Source organism: Hyperolius riggenbachi, chromosome 11 (assembly GCF_040937935.1).
Source record: "Hyperolius riggenbachi isolate aHypRig1 chromosome 11, aHypRig1.pri, whole genome shotgun sequence".
NCBI classification, from domain to species: Eukaryota; Metazoa; Chordata; class Amphibia; order Anura; family Hyperoliidae; genus Hyperolius; species Hyperolius riggenbachi.
Genome location: NC_090656.1, coordinates 250,820,976 through 250,839,208, shown reverse-complemented (window position 1 = coordinate 250,839,208; position 18,233 = coordinate 250,820,976). Strand labels below are relative to the sequence as shown.

The window sequence follows — 18,233 nt, the reverse complement described above, 5'->3', positions numbered from 1 at the left end:
ACACACACACACACCTGCTGCAGTACACAGAGTACTAACATACAGACACTGCTCAGATACTCCTACTCTGCACACACATACCTACTGCAGTACACAGAGTACTAACATGCAGACACTGCTCATACTCCTACTCTGCACACACATACCTACTGCAGTACACAGAGTACTAACATACAGACACTGCTCAGATACTCCTACTCTGCACACACATACCTACTGCAGTACACAGAGTACTAACATGCAGACACTGCTCAGATACTCCTACTCTGCACACACATACCTACTGCAGTACACAGAGTACTAACATGCAGACACTGCTCAGATACTCCTACTCTGCACACACATACCTACTGCAGTACACAGAGTACTAACATACAGACACTGCTCAGATACTCCTACTCTGCACACACATACCTACTGCAGTACACAGAGTACTAACATACAGACACTGCTCAGATACTCCTACTCTGCACACACATACCTACTGCAGTACACAGAGTACTAACATACAGACACTGCTCAGATACTCCTACTCTGCACACACATACCTACTGCAGTACACAGAGTACTAACATGCAGACACTGCTCAGATACTCCTACTCTGCACACACATACCTACTGCAGTACACCGAGTACTAACATACAGACACTGCTCAGATACTCCTACTCTGCACACACATACCTACTGCAGTACACAGAGTACTAACATACAGACACTGCTCAGATACTCCTACTCTGCACACACATACCTACTGCAGTACACAGAGTACTAAAAGACAGACACTGCACAGATACTCCTACTCTGCACACACACCTGCTGCAGTACACAGAGTACTAACATACAGACACTGCTCAGATACTCCTACTCTGCACACACATACCTACTGCAGTACACAGAGTACTAACAGACAGACACAGCACAGATACTCCTACTCTGCACACATATACCTGCTGCAGTACACAGAGTACTAACAGACAGACACTACACAGATACTCCTACTCTGCACACACATACCTACTGCAGTACACAGAGTACTAACAGACAGACACAGCACAGATACTCCTACTCTGCACACACACACACCTGCTGCAGTACACAGAGTACTAACATACAGACACTGCTCAGATACTCCTACTCTGCACACACATACCTACTGCAGTACACAGAGTACTAACAGACAGACACTGCTCAGATACTCCTACTCTGCACACACACCTGCTGCAGTACACAGAGTAGGAGTAGCTGAGCAGTGTCTGTCTGTTAGTACTCTGTGTACTGCAGCAGGTGTTTGTGTGCAGAGTAGGGCCCGTTTCCACTAGAGCGAATCCGCATGCGTTGTCTGCATGCGGATTCGCATAACCAATACAAGTGGATGAGACTGTTTCCACTTGTCAGTTTTTTGGTGCGTTTTTCTGTGCAGGATTTTTCTGCACGGTAGGGCCTGCAGAATTCGCCTGCGTGTGGAATGCAGGCGATTCGCAGGCAATGTATTTAATAGGGGAAATAGCACATGCGGTTTTTGCCGCGAATTCGCACTAAAACTAATGTACATTGAGCCAGGCAGTGACATGGTTAAAATCGCTGATAGCCTGCCTATGCGAAATCGCGGCAAAAATCGCATGCGGAGTCGCATCCGCATGCGATTTTGTCAGCGGTGGAATCCCAGCGATTCGCACCGCACTAGTGGAAACGGGCCCTAGGAGTAGCTGAGCAGTGTCTGTCTGTTAGTACTCTGTGTACTGCAGCAGGTGTGTGTGTGTGTGCAGAGTAGGAGTATCTGTGTAGTGTCTGTCTGTTAGTACTCTGTGTACTGCAGCAGGTGTGTGTGTGCAGAGTAGGAGTATCTGTGTAGTGTCTGTCTGTTAGTACTCTGTGTACTGCAGCAGGTGTGTGTGCAGAGTAGGAGTAGCTGAGCAGTGTCTGCCTGTTAGTACTCTGTGTACTGCAGCAGGTGTGTGTGTGCAGAGTAGGAGTAGTGGAGCAGTGTCTGTATGTTAGTACTCTGTGTACTGCAGCAGGTGTGTGTGCAGAGTAGGAGTAGTTGTGCTGTGTCTGTATGTTAGTATAGAAAAAACACTGAAAATAGATTAATGAAAGGTGTAGCCTTATGTGCAGGTACCAGCACTGGTAACTAGAAACTATGAAAACAGAGAGAGGACAAAACCAGTATATGCTGCTCAGAAGACTGCACTTTATTCAAAATAATTAAAAAGGCACACACATATATAGTAGTAAATGTCAGGAGATAACCTGGCATATAGATAGATGTATTGACAAGTACAATACTATGTGCTGCAACTGTCAAGGACAGAACAAACAATCCCATATGAATAGCATTTTAATAAGTCAAGTCACATCCAACTATCGGTGGCATAATAATCTCAACAGATTTGAAAAACAAACCATGCTGGCTAAGAACTGTATAAAGCTCAATAAATATAGGCGATAACCTTAGAGCTTAGACCAAATAATTCATTGCACCTTGGTGGTACCAACATAGAATTCCCGTGAGGAGACCCTGGTATCTTAAACAAATATAGTCATAACCACTCACAGAGGGTAGATATTGGTGCAACCAATATGGTCAATGTCGGTAAATGCCAGTATAAAGATAAGGTGATCAAGGTGCCCCAGAACATTCTGATTTGGTTATAGTGGAGTTATTGGGGACACCATAGCCAACCACTGTGAGGAAACCAAAAATAGGTTAAGTTGAATATGGTTATAACCACTCACAGAGTATGGGAAAGATGTGACCAATATGATCAAAGATAAGCTATTCATAGAATATTAGGGAGCCGAGGATCTGGTAACTGTAGAGAAACCGCTTAGTAGTCATCAAGCCAGAACCACATATAGGGCCTGATTCACAAAGCGGTGCTAACAGCACGCTGGTGAAAAGCCCTTTATCACGCCTAAACTCAGTTTAGGCATGATATGTTTAGGTGTGATAAGTTTAGGCGTAATAAGTTTAGGCGTGATAAGTTTAGGCGTGATAAGTTTAGGTGTGATAAGTTTAGGCATGATAAGTTTAGGTGTGATAAGTTTAGGCATGATAAGTTTAAGCACCAACTGCTTTAGCACCGCAGTGCACAGCTGATCAAAAGTTTTGCGCTAGCAAAGTCTGGTGCACTTCGCATAGAGTTTAATGGCGCTGCTTTGCGTGCGGGACTTTGCACGCTATCCACACTTATCTAAACTTAGCATGCCTAAACTTATCACGCCTAAACTTATCACGCCTAATCTTATCACACCTAATCTTATCACACCTAAACTTATCACACCTAAACTTATCACACCTAAACTTATCACACCTAAACTTATCACACCTAAACTTATAACGTCTTAACTGGCTTTTCACCAGCGTGGTGCAATGGTTATCACGCCTAAAGTCTCTAACTGGGTTAGCACCGCTTTGTGAATCGAGCCCCTAGTAATCGACCTGTGTCTGTCTGTTAGTACTCTGTGTACTGCAGCAGGTGTGTGTGTGCAGAGTAGGAGTATCTGTGCAGTGTCTGTCTGTTAGTACTCTGTGTACTGCAGTAGGTATGTGTGTGCAGAGTAGGAGTATCTGAGCAGTGTCTGTCTGTTAGTACTCTGTGTACTGCAGTAGGTATGTGTGTGCAGAGTAGGAGTATCTGAGCAGTGTCTGTATGTTAGTACTCTGTGTACTGCAGCAGGTGTGTGTGCAGAGTAGGAGTATCTGTGCTGTGTCTGTCTGTTAGTACTCTGTGTACTGCAGTAGGTATGTGTGTGCAGAGTAGGAGTATCTGTGTAGTGTCTGTCTGTTAGTACTCTGTGTACTGCAGTAGGTATGTGTGTGCAGAGTAGGAGTATCTGAGCAGTGTCTGTATGTTAGTACTCTGTGTACTGCAGCAGGTGTGTGTGCAGAGTAGGAGTATCTGTGCAGTGTCTGTCTTTTAGTACTCTGTGTACTGCAGTAGGTATGTGTGTGCAGAGTAGGAGTATCTGAGCAGTGTCTGTATGTTAGTACTCGGTGTACTGCAGTAGGTATGTGTGTGCAGAGTAGGAGTATCTGAGCAGTGTCTGCATGTTAGTACTCTGTGTACTGCAGTAGGTATGTGTGTGCAGAGTAGGAGTATCTGAGCAGTGTCTGCATGTTAGTACTCTGTGTACTGCAGTAGGTATGTGTGTGCAGAGTAGAAGTATCTGAGCAGTGTCTGTATGTTAGTACTCTGTGTACTGCAGTAGGTATGTGTGTGCAGAGTAGGAGTATCTGAGCAGTGTCTGTATGTTAGTACTCTGTGTACTGCAGTAGGTATGTGTGTGCAGAGTAGGAGTATCTGAGCAGTGTCTGTATGTTAGTACTCTGTGTACTGCAGTAGGTATGTGTGTGCAGAGTAGGAGTATAAGCAGTGTCTGCATGTTAGTACTCTGTGTACTGCAGTAGGTATGTGTGTGCAGAGTAGGAGTATCTGAGCAGTGTCTGTATGTTAGTACTCTGTGTACTGCAGCAGGTGTGTGTGTGTGTAGAGTAGGAGTAGTGGTGCAGTGTCTGTATGTTAGTACTCTGTGTACTGCAGCAGGTGTGTGTGTGCAGAGTAGGAGTAGTGGTGCAGTGTCTGTATGTTAGTACTCTGTGTACTGCAGCAGGTGTGTGTGTGTGCAGAGTAGGAGTAGTGGCTCAGTGTCTGTATGTTAGTACTCTGTGTACTGCAGCAGGTGTGTGTGTGCAGAGTAGGAGTAGTGGTGCAGTGTCTGTATGTTAGTACTCTGTGTACTGCAGCAGGTGTGTGTGTGCAGAGTAGGAGTAGTGGTGCAGTGTCTGTATGTTAGTACTCTGTGTACTGCATTAGGTGTGTGTGTGCAGAGTAGGAGTAGCTGAGCAGTGTCTGTATGTTAGTACTCTGTGTACTGCAGCAGGTGTGTGTGTGCAGAGTAGGAGTAGTGGTGCAGTGTCTGTATGTTAGTACTCTGTGTACTGCAGCAGGTGTGTGTGTGCAGAGTAGGAGTAGTGGCTCAGTGTCTGTATGTTAGTACTCTGTGTACTGCAGCAGGTGTGTGTGTGCAGAGTAGGAGTAGTGGTGCAGTGTCTGTATGTTAGTACTCTGTGTACTGCAGCAGGTGTGTGTGTGCAGAGTAGGAGTAGTGGTGCAGTGTCTGTATGTTAGTACTCTGTGTACTGCATTAGGTGTGTGTGTGCAGAGTAGGAGTAGCTGAGCAGTGTCTGTATGTTAGTACTCTGTGTACTGCAGCAGGTGTGTGTGTGTGTAGAGTAGGAGTAGTGGTGCAGTGTCTGTATGTTAGTACTCTGTGTACTGCAGCAGGTGTGTGTGTGCGCAGAGTAGGAGTAGTGGTGCAGTGTCTGTATGTTAGTACTCTGTGTACTGCATTAGGTGTGTGTGTGCAGAGTAGGAGTAGCTGAGCAGTGTTTGTATGTTAGTACTCTGTGTACTGCAGCAGGTGTGTGTGTGTAGAGTAGGAGTATCTGAGCAGTGTCTGCATGTTAGTACTCTGTGTACTGCAGCAGGTGTGTGTGCAGAGTAGGAGTATCTGAGCAGTGTCTGTATGTTAGTACTCTGTGTACTGCAGCAGGTGTGTGTGTGCAGAGTAGGAGTAGTTGTGCAGTGTCTGCCTGTTAGTACTCTGTGTACTGCAGCAGGTGTGTGTGTGTGTAGAGTAGGAGTAGTGGTGCAGTGTCTGTATGTTAGTACTCTGTGTACTGCATTAGGTGCTTTGTGTGCCGGGTTTGAGATGCATTGTAGGCAGATATATACCGTATACGTCACATGGATATTATCTTAAGCCACCTCCAGAGCATCGCTTTATCTCATAGGAACAGATACTGAAAGAGTCAGCAATGCTTTCCTTGCTTAGGTCCCCCCACCCCCACTGTGTCACACGTCATTGTCCGCAATACAGCATGGTGGAATGTTTACCAGCCGCCCCATGACCCTGTGCCGGCAGCTCCGATTGGATGGCGTGAGAAAATGACTCTGGTAAACATTATTGGCTCGGGGCTGCACTCTTCGCTGCGTCGTGTCATAACGCGCAAAGCTGCTGATTTATATAACATCTCGCTGACGTCACAACAGGATTATCCACCCGGTCTGGCCTCAGTCTTCAGTCTTAAAGTAGAAAAAGCACTTTTATTCTTCTGTAATACAGACAGTCCCTCACTTACGACTCCAGTTACATAAATTTCAGAGATGCAAACAGTTGTCTCCACGTACAAAATATACAATACTCTAGTCCCTGGTTAACGAACGAGATAGGGACTGTAAGTTCGTTCTTAACCTGAATCTGTTCTTAAGTCAGAACACTGTGCAGTGTTCTCCCCAGGCTCTTTTAGGCGGGTGCTCCACCCGGCTATTTTTGGTGACCACCCGGCTGTTATCTGCTCACCTCCTCCTATGCTGTAATCAGAGAAACACCAGCCGTGCATTCTCTCATCTCACTCCACCCAGCTATTTTTTCATACCACCCGGCTGGAAAAAAATTCTGGGGAGAACACTGCTGTGCTATCTCTGTCCCTTGTGCCTCTAGTGTCCCCCTCTGTGTCACCTCTGCCCTCTGTACCTGTTTTATACAAGTTTAAAAGCCATTTTTTCTTTTGAGTTTTTTAACCACTTAAGCCCAATTGGACAAACATTCTGGTCCACTTGGGCTGCGTGCACTCCCGTGGGCCGCGCGCTCCCGCCGCCGGCAGTTAACCCAGCGATCAATGAATGGGATTATGGATCACATAAACTTTTACGCATTACTGGTTCAATGCGTAAAAATTTACGCATTGAACCAGAAACACGTAAAAATGTATGTGTTAATGTTCCTGCACTGGTGGGAATGCGTAAAAATGTACGCAATGCGGCCTGCCGACCTCTGAGGTCGGCAAGCTGCCAGCGGGGGACCGGAGCAGCAGTGAGTGACTACGAGAGCACAGGATGGCTGCATGGGGCTGGTAGAAGCCCCAGGTAAGTGAAACTCATTTTTTTATTTTGCTTGAACCTTCCCTTTAAAATGCGTATAGTGGGAACTGAGCCATAGAAAAAATAGGCATTACTTTGAAAATCCGTTTTCTTTCATTTATAACTGAAAGCAACTGATTAAAGGGGCGCTATGGCGAAAAATTATAAAATTTAAAATATGTGCAAACATATACAAATAAGTACGTTTTTTCCAGAGTAAAATGAGCCATAAATGACTTTTCTCCTATGTTGCTGTCACTTACAGTAGGTAGTAGAACTCTGACAGAAGCGACAGGTTTTGGACTAGTCCATCTCTTCATGGGGGGATTCTCAGGGTTTTATTTATTTTCCAAAGCAGTTAGTGAATGGCAATTGCTCTGTCCAACTGCCAGAAAACTGTGTAGCGAGCAGGGAGGCTGGCCAGCATCATTGTTTAAGGCTGCTTACACACCAAGACGTTACAGGCGCACGTTAGTGCGCCTGTAACGCTCCCCCAACGCACAGCAATGTAACACAAGTGGGCTGTTCACACAGCCCACGTTGCGTTACATGTAATGCTGCACGTTCGGTGCAAAGTGCAGCATGCTACGGCGTTGGAGCGGCTATAGCCGCGTTAGACTGTTTGCACATGCGCAGTGGGGGGCGGAGAGGAGGCGGGGAGAGCCAGCTACAGTAGCCGCGCACATGGCTACTTAATATTCACTGCACTGGCGGCAGCTGATTGGCCGGCGGGACCACGTGATGCGGAGTGTCTCGCTCCGCATCACGTGGTCCCGCTGGCCAATCAGCGCCACTCTGGGAGACATTATAGGAATCGAGCCGCCGAACGCGGCTCACTCTACCGTCGGCTTTTGCAGCACCATACGTTGTGTTAGGTGCACGTTATGCGACCTGAACGTGGCACCTAACACAACGTCTTGGTGTGCAAGAAGCCTAAATCCTTTTTAGGGAATATCTTTATAAATAATAAAAGCCATGCTGAGAATCCCCTATGAAGAGATGGACTAGTCCAAAACCTGTCGCTTCTGTCAGATTTTTACTGCCTACCGTAAGTGACAGCAACATAGGAGAAAAGTAATTTATGGCTCATTTCGCCGTAGTGAAAGTGTAAAAGTGTAAAAGGCAGGCTAGCTCATCACGGAATAATCACGAATAACCACGGTGGTTACTCGTGATTCAAATTAGCTCTAATTGCTCCAGCTGAGTGACTAGATGCTGCAGGGTTAATTGCCCAGAATGCCGTTCTTCGCCCAGAATTTCAAGTTTTCATGGAGCTCACAAGCGTCCTAATGGACGCGTTGCAAGCCTCGCTAGGGAACACTTCCTCCTTGAGCTCTTTGAAAACATGAAACGCTGGGTGGAGAGTAGCATTATGGGTAATTACCCCCGCCGCATCTACCCGCTCAGCTGGGCCAATTAGAGCTAATTTGAATCACGAGTAACCACCGTGATTAATCCGTGGAGAGCAAGCCTGGTAAAAGGGCCCTGAGGCTGGGAGCACACTTAGCAGTGCAGGAAACGTCGCGTTTTTATGTTTATGCATTTGTATTGCGTTTTCCATGCATTTGCGTTTTGCGTGCATTTTAATGCGTTTGCGGTTCACCTATACAAAACGCCTATGCATTTTGTATGTGTTTTCAATGCGTTTTTCTATTGTCGTTTTTATGCGAATCACTAGGAAGCGGAAATACACCAGAAAACTTCTTTTTTTTTAAACGCATGCAGAACGCATTACATTCCGTCACAATTTTTTTATGCGTTTTTGAAAAATATGCAATAAAACATACACATGCGGTTTTTGATGCAGCCTATTGACTAACATTACATGCATAAATGCTGCTATCCGCCAGGGCTGTGGAGTCGGTACAAAAATCTTCCGACTCCAACTCCGACTCCTCAGTTTATGAAACCACGACTCCAACTCCGACTCCGGCCACCCAAAATGGCTCCGACTCCTTAGTCTAATACTTACCAGCAGGGCTGTGGAGTCAGTACAAAAATCTTCAGACTCCAACTCCGACTCCTCAGTTTATGAAACCACGACTCCAACTCCGACCACCCAAAATGGCTCCGACTCCTTAGTCTAATACTTACCAGCAGGGCTGTGGAGTCAGTACAAAAATCTTCCAACTCCGACTCCTCAGTTTATGAAACCACCGACTCCGGGTGCCCAAAATTGCTCCGACTCCTCGACTCCTTAGTCTAATACTTACCAGGGCTGTGGATTTTGTACAAAAATATTCCGACTCCTCAGTTTATGAAACCTCCGACTCCGACTCCGGGTGCCCAAAATGGCCGTGACTCCAACTACACAGCCCTGCTTTCCGCAACGTTAGCGTTTCTGCCTAGTGTGTTCCCAGCCTGCAAGGGAAATCCTGCACTAGATAACAGGTTGACGGGAGATCTGATTGCTGTTGATAAGAAACGCACGGTGGTGTAGTGGTTAGCTCTCTTGCTTTGCAGCGCTGGGTCCCTGGTGCAAATCCCAGCCAGGGCACTATCTGCACAGAGTTTGTATGTTCTCCAGAAGATATCAGTGCTAAATACATAATAATAATAATAATAATAATATGGTAGGGCATTAGACTATGGTAGGGATTAGATTGTGAGCTCCTCTGAGGACAGTCAGTGACATGACTATGTACTCTGTTATGTGCTGCAGGAGATGTCAGTGCTATATAAATACATAATAATAATATGGTAGGATATTAGACTATGACTATGGTAGGATTAGAGTGTGAGCTCCTCTGAGGACAGTCAATGACATGACTATGTACTCTGTAATGTGCTGCAGAAGATGTCAGTGCTATATAAATACTAAATAATGATAATAGTGCTTGGCAGATTGTAATGGTGTTATTACTAATAGGTATGTTGCGGTTATTGGTAATTCTATTTCTCTGCACTCCTCTCAGTACTGTTTTTATTTCCTTTAGCTGCAGTCTTGTCAACCGAAGACTCAACCAGCTGTCCAGCCATGACCCCCTGTGGAAGCGGCCGTGCCGGAAGTACTGGCTCGTGTCAGAGTGAGTAGCCGGAGGTCGTGTGAAACATTTTATTTCTTTTTATAGAATCTAATGCCAGACTCTGTGTTCTCCAATGACTCTTTTAGCCGGGTACTCCACCCGGCTAATTTTGGTGAGCACCCGGCTTTCATCAGATCACCTCCTCATCCTTCTACTATGTTGTAAGGGGAGTTGCGCCAACCCAGCATTCCCCTCTCGTGCCCCACCCGGCTACTTTTTCATGCCACCCAGCTGGAAAAAATTCTGAGGAGAACACTTCAGACTGTGCATGCTGAACAGGGCTGTGTCGGTACAAAAATCATCTCCGACTCCGACCCCTCAGTTTATGGAAAAAAAACTGCTCTAACTACCCAACATTGCTCTAACTCTGACTCCACAGCCCTGATGTGGAGTCGAAAGCGATTCCTGGGGTAGTGGAGCTAGTCTGTAGAAATGTCCCGACTCCGATTCCTAATAAATTCCAACCAAAATACTGCATATTCAGGGCTGTGAAGTCGATTCCAAAATCACCCGACTCCGACTCCTCAGTTTATGAAACCTCCGTCTCCAGGTGCCCAAAATGGCTCCGCCTCCTCGACTCCACAGCCCTGCCTATGTTTCCCAATTTTTATATGAGAACTTTATCTACAGCCTTGTACACACTCTAGATGGTTCTTGGCCGTGTGTGGTGACCCCCCATTGATCGACGAGAGATCCTGACTGATTATATGTTTATAATTTATTTCATCATGAAGGAAGCCAGAGTTGTAGTTTCCGTTTGGAGTCAGAGGTTTTATTTGCCAATCCACTGCTGCTAATTGGGGATGATCAGTGAGATATTCTGAGTTCAGAATGCCTAAAAACACCCTTGGTCCCAAGCACCCTTACTATTTCACCGAGTCGAGCTCTTCACCTATTGTAAAACCATACACACAAATCCCATGCGCGCTCCCAGATAGTCATCCTGTAGAAGACATTGTCACATAGTGTAAAACTGCTTCACTCATGCTTCACCACACAGTGCAGGTGCCACTCCGTGTACAGCAGTGTTCCCACCACCCCGCAAACAGGGAGGCTCGCCGGGTGCAAACCACCTGTCTGTCAGGTGGAACTCTCGCTTGTCACGTCTGTTTCACTCGGACATCAGTGATCCATACCCAATAATGGAATGTAAAACTGCCTTTTATTCCGCAGTAAAAGAAATAAAACCTTATTGCGTAGTATATCTTTACAGTTAAAATCACAACAGCACCTCTCGCACACTCCAGCAACTTACAGGCTCCCAGTAGCGGTCAGCGTGTCATAGCGGTGTGTCTCTTAGGCCTGGTTCTGTCGCTGACGGTACCATAGGCGGCGTCCCGCTCTCCCAGCTCCCCACGCTGTGTAAGTTCCTCTGCTTTCCACACACGTGATCTGTGTCAGGCCATGGTACTGTCAGTGATAGCGGTGTGTCTCTTAGGGCCTGGTTCTTTGGATGACCATAGGCGGCGTCCCGCTGTCCAAGTCCCTCTGCTTTCCACACACGTGATCTGCATCAGGCCATGGTGCCATCGGCAAGAGAACCAGGCCCTAGGAGACACACCGCTATCGCTGACAGTACCATGGCCTGATGCAGATCACGTGTGCGGAAATCTGCCAGCGGTACCGTTAGCAATAGAACCAGGCCCTAAAGAGACACATCGCTATGACTCGCTGACTGCTATTGGGAACCTGTAATGTGCTGGTGTGCGCAAGACGTGCTGTTATGAATTTAAATGTGAAGATATACTGCGCAATTAAATTTTATTTGTTTTCTTGAGGAATAAAAGGCCGTTTTACATTTGATTATTGAGTATGGATCACTAATGTCCTAGTGCAGTGAGGGCTAACCTTGGCACTCCAGCTGCGGTGGAACTACAAGTCCCATGAGGCATTGCAATACTCTGACAGTTCTAAGCATAACTCAGGGAGGCAGAGGCTTGATGGGATTTGTAGTTTTGTCATAGCTGGAGTGCCAAGGTTAGCCATCACTGGTCTAGTGAAACATACGTGACAAGCGAGAGTTCCACCTGACAGAGAGGAGGTTTGCACCCGGTGAGCCTCCCTGTTTGCGGGGCGGTGGGAACACTGCTGTACACGGAGTGGCACCTGCACTGTGTGGTGAAACATGAGTGAAGCAGTTTTACACTATGTGAAATTGTTTTCCACAGGTTGACTATCTGGGAGCGCGCAGGAGATTTGTGTGTATAGTTTTACAAGGACTGGATTGAACACAGCACACTGACAGGATTCTTGCCAAGTGACTCTTTATATATTTTTATATATATATTTATTTTTTTGACTGCATTTTATTTGAGCATCTGTAGAGTGTAACACATTCCATCTGGTGGTTAGTTCTACAGCCTATATTCAGGTGGGGCAGCACACGGTATTGTATTTGATCTCTCCACCCCGCAGCAGAGCGGCTGATCTGTGGTGATTTTTCTTTGTGCATCAAGAATCTGTGGTGTCTTAGATCTCTGCCACGATGAGCTGCCGTGTTTTTGTGCCCCGTGGACTAGCAAGTTTCGGTAACATGACATTGTTTTTATTTTTATCATTTGAAGTGACAAGAAGAGGAGCAGAAGCTGGAAGACCACGTTTATTGAGTATTACGTGGATCTGGGGAGATACATACATCACTACGCCACGCTGAAGGCGGCATGGGACTCCCTGAAGGAATATCTGGGTGCCAACTGCCCCAGACTGATCAACAGACTCAAAGGTACCCTCTTCAGAGAAGAATGGTCAACGCTGATGAAAATTGTGAAGTACAGGGCCAAGTTATAACGGTGTGGGGTTGCTATGGGCACTATTCACACAGCAATGAGGTTAAGTAGAAAACAACAGATTTTACAGAACATGTTTGTCAAATGTCAAATCACAAAGATCGTTAAAGTATGGAAAACTGAAATGACCGACTCGTGAGGTAAATTGTCAAGCTTATGAGGTAAATATTGTATTTTTTGGACTATAATACTCACTTTTTCCCCCTAAACGCCAGGGCTGTGGAGTCGGAGTCGTGGAGTCGGAGTCGTGGAGTCGGGCAATTTTGGGTGCCTGGAGTCGGAGTCGGGAAAAAATGCACCGACTCCGACTCCTAATGAATTTGTAACTGTAATTAAAATAGAAAATATGATAAAATGTTCTATTTCTCAGATAAAAGTCATTAAAAATAATGTATATATACAGTATATATACAGTAATAGCTGTGCTTAGTCTACAAAAATGAAATAAACCAATCAAAATGAGTTACTTGTGCTGCTTCAATAAAGCAGTCCCCGTATTTTTAAGGTCAGATATACATATCTGATTGTGACTGTATATATGATGTGTACACAGGAATCTCTTATATATACTAAATAACATCTATGCTGTAAGAATAAAGCCTGATGTGTAGCTGTGTCACTAATAGAGATGGTCAACGAGATGGAAATAATTCTGCACTGATGCTGATTTATGCAAATGTATGCACTCCCTTTGCTGATGAAATCAAATCATTTGATATGTTATTAAAATTTGGTTTGGTGACTACAAATTAAAGGGAAACTGAGACGGATGAAAAGTAAAGTTTTATACATACCTGGGGCTTCCTCCAGCCCCCTTCAGGCTAATCAGTCCCTCACTGTCTTCCACCACCCGGATCTTCTGCTATGAGTCCTGGTAATTCAGCCAGTCAGCGCTGTCCGACTGCATGCCGCTCCCACAGCCAGGAACATTCTGCACCTGCGCAATAGTGCTGCACAGGTGTAGTATGCTCCTGGCGGCGGAGTGTGTGCATGCGCACTACGCCCGACTGGCTCAAGTACCTGGACTCATAGCAGAAGATCCAGGTGGTGGAGGAGGACAACGAGGGACTGATTATCCTGAAGGCGGCTGGAGGAAGCCCCAGGTATGTATAAAACTTTAATTTCATCTGTCTCAGGTTTACTTTGTTACACAGTAGTACTATAATCTACATATGCACTCCCCACAGAGCTGCAGGGAATCCACTGAGAATGCTGTGCACATTGAACACAGAGGTGTTGTCTGTTTACAATCTCCTCATTCCCCTGCAGAGTACCTGCACATCATTCTTACATGTACCCACAGTTACATTGCCTAGGGCCTGATAGATGTTCTTTGTTCCGGTTTGTACCTTTTACATGTACTCTTACCAAGGACTAGTTTTAGTCTAAAGAGAATAAATATAGTAGTCTACATATCCTTCTCACTTCAGTTGTCTTGTAAAATTCCTAAGCGTTGGCAGTTAAGAGACGAATTTCATGTTACATACTTTTAATCAACAAAATTGTAATATGCAAATTAGAGGAGTCGGAGTCGTGGAGTCGGAGTCGGTGGAATCCTAAACTGAGGAGTCGGAGTCGGAGTCGGTGGATTTTTGGACCGACTCCACAGCCCTGCTAAAAGCCACAGTGTCTTGTAGTCCAAATGCAGGGAGTTCCTGACTTGTAAACACCTGCCAATATCAACCTCCAACCCGCCGCAATGTCAGGGACTCCCTGTACTGTGCCCGTGCAGAGGAGGACACAGGGGGACAAACGGATGACACAGGGACACACAGGAGCATGGGGGAGGACACAAGGGGAATAGAGGACAGAGGCGAACACATGGGGGACACAAGGGGGACAGAGGACGACACAAGAGGTACAGGGGGGCATGAGGTACAAAGGGGGCATAATCCACAAGATGCCCCTTCACAATGGATGCACCAGGTTTAGTATATATTTTTGTATGACCACTTCCACAAGTCCTCGGTTGTTCCCACAGTCAACACTGTATGCTGGCGCAGCTCAATCACTGCAAAAATCTATACAAAACAGGAGCACTCCATAGTGAATTACCAACAACCAGGTCTTTAATCACAGTTAAAAGGTGCAAGTTAAAATCGCATGTATGAGGTAAGGCACATCCGCTACAAGCCCTGATGAGTGGATCCACACGCGCTGTGGCCTGCAGCACGGTCTCCGATGGCCTTCGTCATCTGACAAAGGCGCAGAGCGCCGAAACGCGTAATGACGCCATCAGCACGCCGAGCATAGGCCCCGCCTACTGCCCCGGCAGACGGAACCTCCAGGCCATCGGAGACCGCGCCTTTTTTTTTTTTTTTACTTGCACTTTTTGTAAGTATAACTTTTAACTGCGATTAAAGACCTGGTTGTTGATAATACACTATGGAGCGCTCCTGTTTTGTTTAGATCTCAGCAATTTGGTGTCAGGAGAGATGCTGCCCAGGCAGTACTCCTCCTCATTCATTAAGTCGACTCCCTTTCTTTCTGCCCATGTGCACTTCTGCGCGCCTGATGTGTCTGTCAATCGCTGCTTCTTTCAGCTGTTGCATAGGCATGTTCATAGCCTCACATATGCCCTCTATCCATCTTAGCCTCTGCTGTCCTCTTCATCTTTGGCCCTCAATTTTTCAAAGCATAAAGGATCTCTTCAAAGAATTCAGTCTTCTCAATATGTGACCAAAGTATTTGAGGTTTAATAGTAGTACCAGCCCTTCTAGAGAACACTGTGGCCTTATTTCTCTATTGACTGGTTAGATCTTCTGGCAGTCCATGAAATCCTCGTGCAGTACTAGACACTGTATAATGATCACCCTGTTCCCGGCTTTTCAAACATACAAGCCTACATTGTATCGTCCTCGGCCATTAATCATGGTCTTGGCGTAAATTGTCCTCCAATGTTTGTTTGGACCTCTCTGGGAAACTATCAGTACTTTGGACCACTGACCTCGGTTATTCTTGTGGGATTATCTAGGGTGGTTCCATCGGGTCTCCTGCTCAGGGTTGGACCAAGTGGTGGCAATGGAGGCACCAAGGTTGGAGACACCTTAAAGTGAATGGGAATCGCATTTAAAAAAAATGAGACAGATACTTACCCAAGAAGAGGGAAGGCTCTGGGTCCTATAGAGCCTTCCGGCTCCTCTCCTGGTCCCCTCGTTCCAGTGCTGGCTCGCCCGGTAGCAGTATGTGACTAAATTAGTCAAATACTGCTTACCCGTCCGAAGGAGGCTTCAGGAGTCTTCAGGGAGCCCGAGTGCTCCTGAAGAAGGGGGGCCCTGTACTGCGCCTGCGCAAGCACTCTCTCTTGCACGCTCACGCCTGTGCAGTATGGAGCTGCACGTCTTCGGGAGGACACGGCTCCCGAAGACTTTCAAATACCCTTTCGGTGGGGGATTGAACGGGGGGGGGGGGGGGGAGACCCAGCACAGGATAGAGAGCACGAGAGAGGAGACGAAAGGCTCTATACAACCCAGAGCCTTCCCTCTCCTTAGGTAAGTATTTGCTTCATTTTTTTTTTTAAATGCGGTTCCCAGAGTCTGAAGCCAAAATTAGAAATAAAAAAATTAGGAAAAAAAATACAGATACTTACCTAAAGAGAGGGAAGGCTCTGAGTCCTAATGAGCCTTGCTGCCATTCTCACGGTCCACTCGTTCCAGCACTGGCTCCTCCTCCAATAGGTTGGAGACTGTTCTCTGCCGCTGCGGGAGGCTTTGGCAATCTATGGGAGCCAGAGTGGTCCGACGGGCCACTCTGTACTGTGCATGCTTAAGCATGCTCTCTCGCACAAGTGCGCCTGAAGACTTCCGAAGCCTCCTGCGGCGGGAGATTGGAACAGGGGAGCTAACGCTGGAATGCCGGGACCGTGAGAGGAGCGTAAGGCTCTATAGGACCCAGAGCGTTCCCTCTCCTTAGGTGAGTATTTTTTTATTTTATTTAAGTGGTTACATAAGAGTGAGATTTCCAGATCTAGGAAATATTTTTGCAGTAAAGTCCTTACTGTTATGATCAGTCACTGCACAGGGTCTTACTCCTCCTACCCCAAATCACATGACGCTAGTTAATGGTTGGGGCTTAGTCCATGTGGAGGGCTCATCATGGACCTCTGTTTATTCAGTGGGGCTGGATTTATATTGTTGGGGGAACAATCTATAGATGTTTAAGGCTCTTTAGGGTTGCGTTGAACCTACCATTAAGGAATCATTCACCACATTGCGGTCCGGCTCTGAAATTTTATTCTGTTACTGATGCTCCTGATGGTGCTCCCTCCGGGATCGGTATACCAGCGCTGCTTCTGTGCAGAGGACCCGAGAAGTAGTGGAACGCAAATGTGTCCGCACTATTCTTGCAGCTGGACTGTGCTGCTATCAAGGAGAGCCTTTGAAAATAGATCTTGAGAATCCCCCATGAGGAGGTGAACTAGTCGGTGTGAGGCTCAGAGTCGGCAGTATATAGTACCTACTGACCGATACATGGGAAGTATAGAATTTATAGTGCATCTACTCTGAGACAGACATACATGTTATGGAATTATGAATTTTACAGTTTTTCGCCTTAGTGTGAGACTGGCCTATGGTAAGCGTCCCGTGTATTGTCTTGAAATGTGGTGCTTCTGCCTCTGCAGATGGCGCCCAGGAGGCGGAGCTCGACGCCGTAGAAGAGAGGATAGGCTGCAAGCTGCCGGACGATTACCGCTGCTCCCTGCGGATCCACAACGGACAGACGCTTGAGGTGCCGGGGTGAGTGATGAAGCCTATATAAAATAGGTGAACCCACTGTGGAGATATGTGAGATGTGAGATATATGAACAGAAGATATATGTGAGATATTAGTGGATATCTTTGAGCTTTGTGCCTTATATTTCGAATGCATTGTTGTCCCATTAGGTCATATACACTGCCTGTTAAGGTGCCCATACACTTACTCGATTTCCCGCCGATAAACAGCAGATTCGATCACTGTGATCGAATCTGCTGCGAAATCGATCCGCAAATGCTGACCGATCGCTGATTTCCGTCCGAAAATGATCAATCCCGCCGATCAGTCCGTGCAGAAATTTTGCTCGATCGCCGGCGGGTCAGGAGTACGTCGATAGCGGCGTTCCAATGTCCGACGACCAACGCCATCGGCAATACATTACCTGCTCCACCGGCGCGTGTCCCCGCAGTCCCTTCTCCGCACTGGGCTCCGGCTGGCTTCACTTACTTCCTGTCGGGGGAAGTTTAAACAGTAAAGCGCTCTCTACTGTTTAAACTTCCCCTACAGGAAGTAAAGTGAAGCTGGAGCCCAAAGCGGAGAAGAAGACAGCAGAGACCGAGGGACTCGCGCCTGCCGGATCAGGTAATGTATGCGGGGGGGGGGGGGGGGGGTTGGGGCGGCGACAGCTCCACAGATTGTGAATCGATTTCATAGTGAAATCGATTCAAAATCTGTTTGCAGTGTAGGCAGCCAATAGGTCACAGAGGGATCTATCTGCTGGTCGATCTGGTGGCAATCG

At 46.6% G+C, this 18,233-nt stretch overlaps 2 protein-coding genes across 3 annotated transcripts in view; both read left to right on the top strand.

Moving 5' to 3' along the window:
• The window catches only part of LOC137538134 (CD59 glycoprotein-like), a 472,510-nt gene that overhangs the window by 239,584 nt on the left and 214,693 nt on the right, over positions 1 to 18,233 (top strand). The gene's annotated exons all lie outside the window — the stretch shown is intronic.
• FBXO3 (F-box protein 3) overlaps positions 1 to 18,233 on the top strand; it is a gene marked incomplete at its 5' end in the record, with an annotated part of 49,761 nt that overhangs the window by 9,607 nt on the left and 21,921 nt on the right. Inside the window, 3 exon segments of the mRNA XM_068261685.1 lie at positions 9,864 to 9,953; positions 12,518 to 12,675; positions 17,361 to 17,475. Coding sequence (XP_068117786.1) covers positions 9,864 to 9,953; positions 12,518 to 12,675; positions 17,361 to 17,475 — 363 coding nt within the window.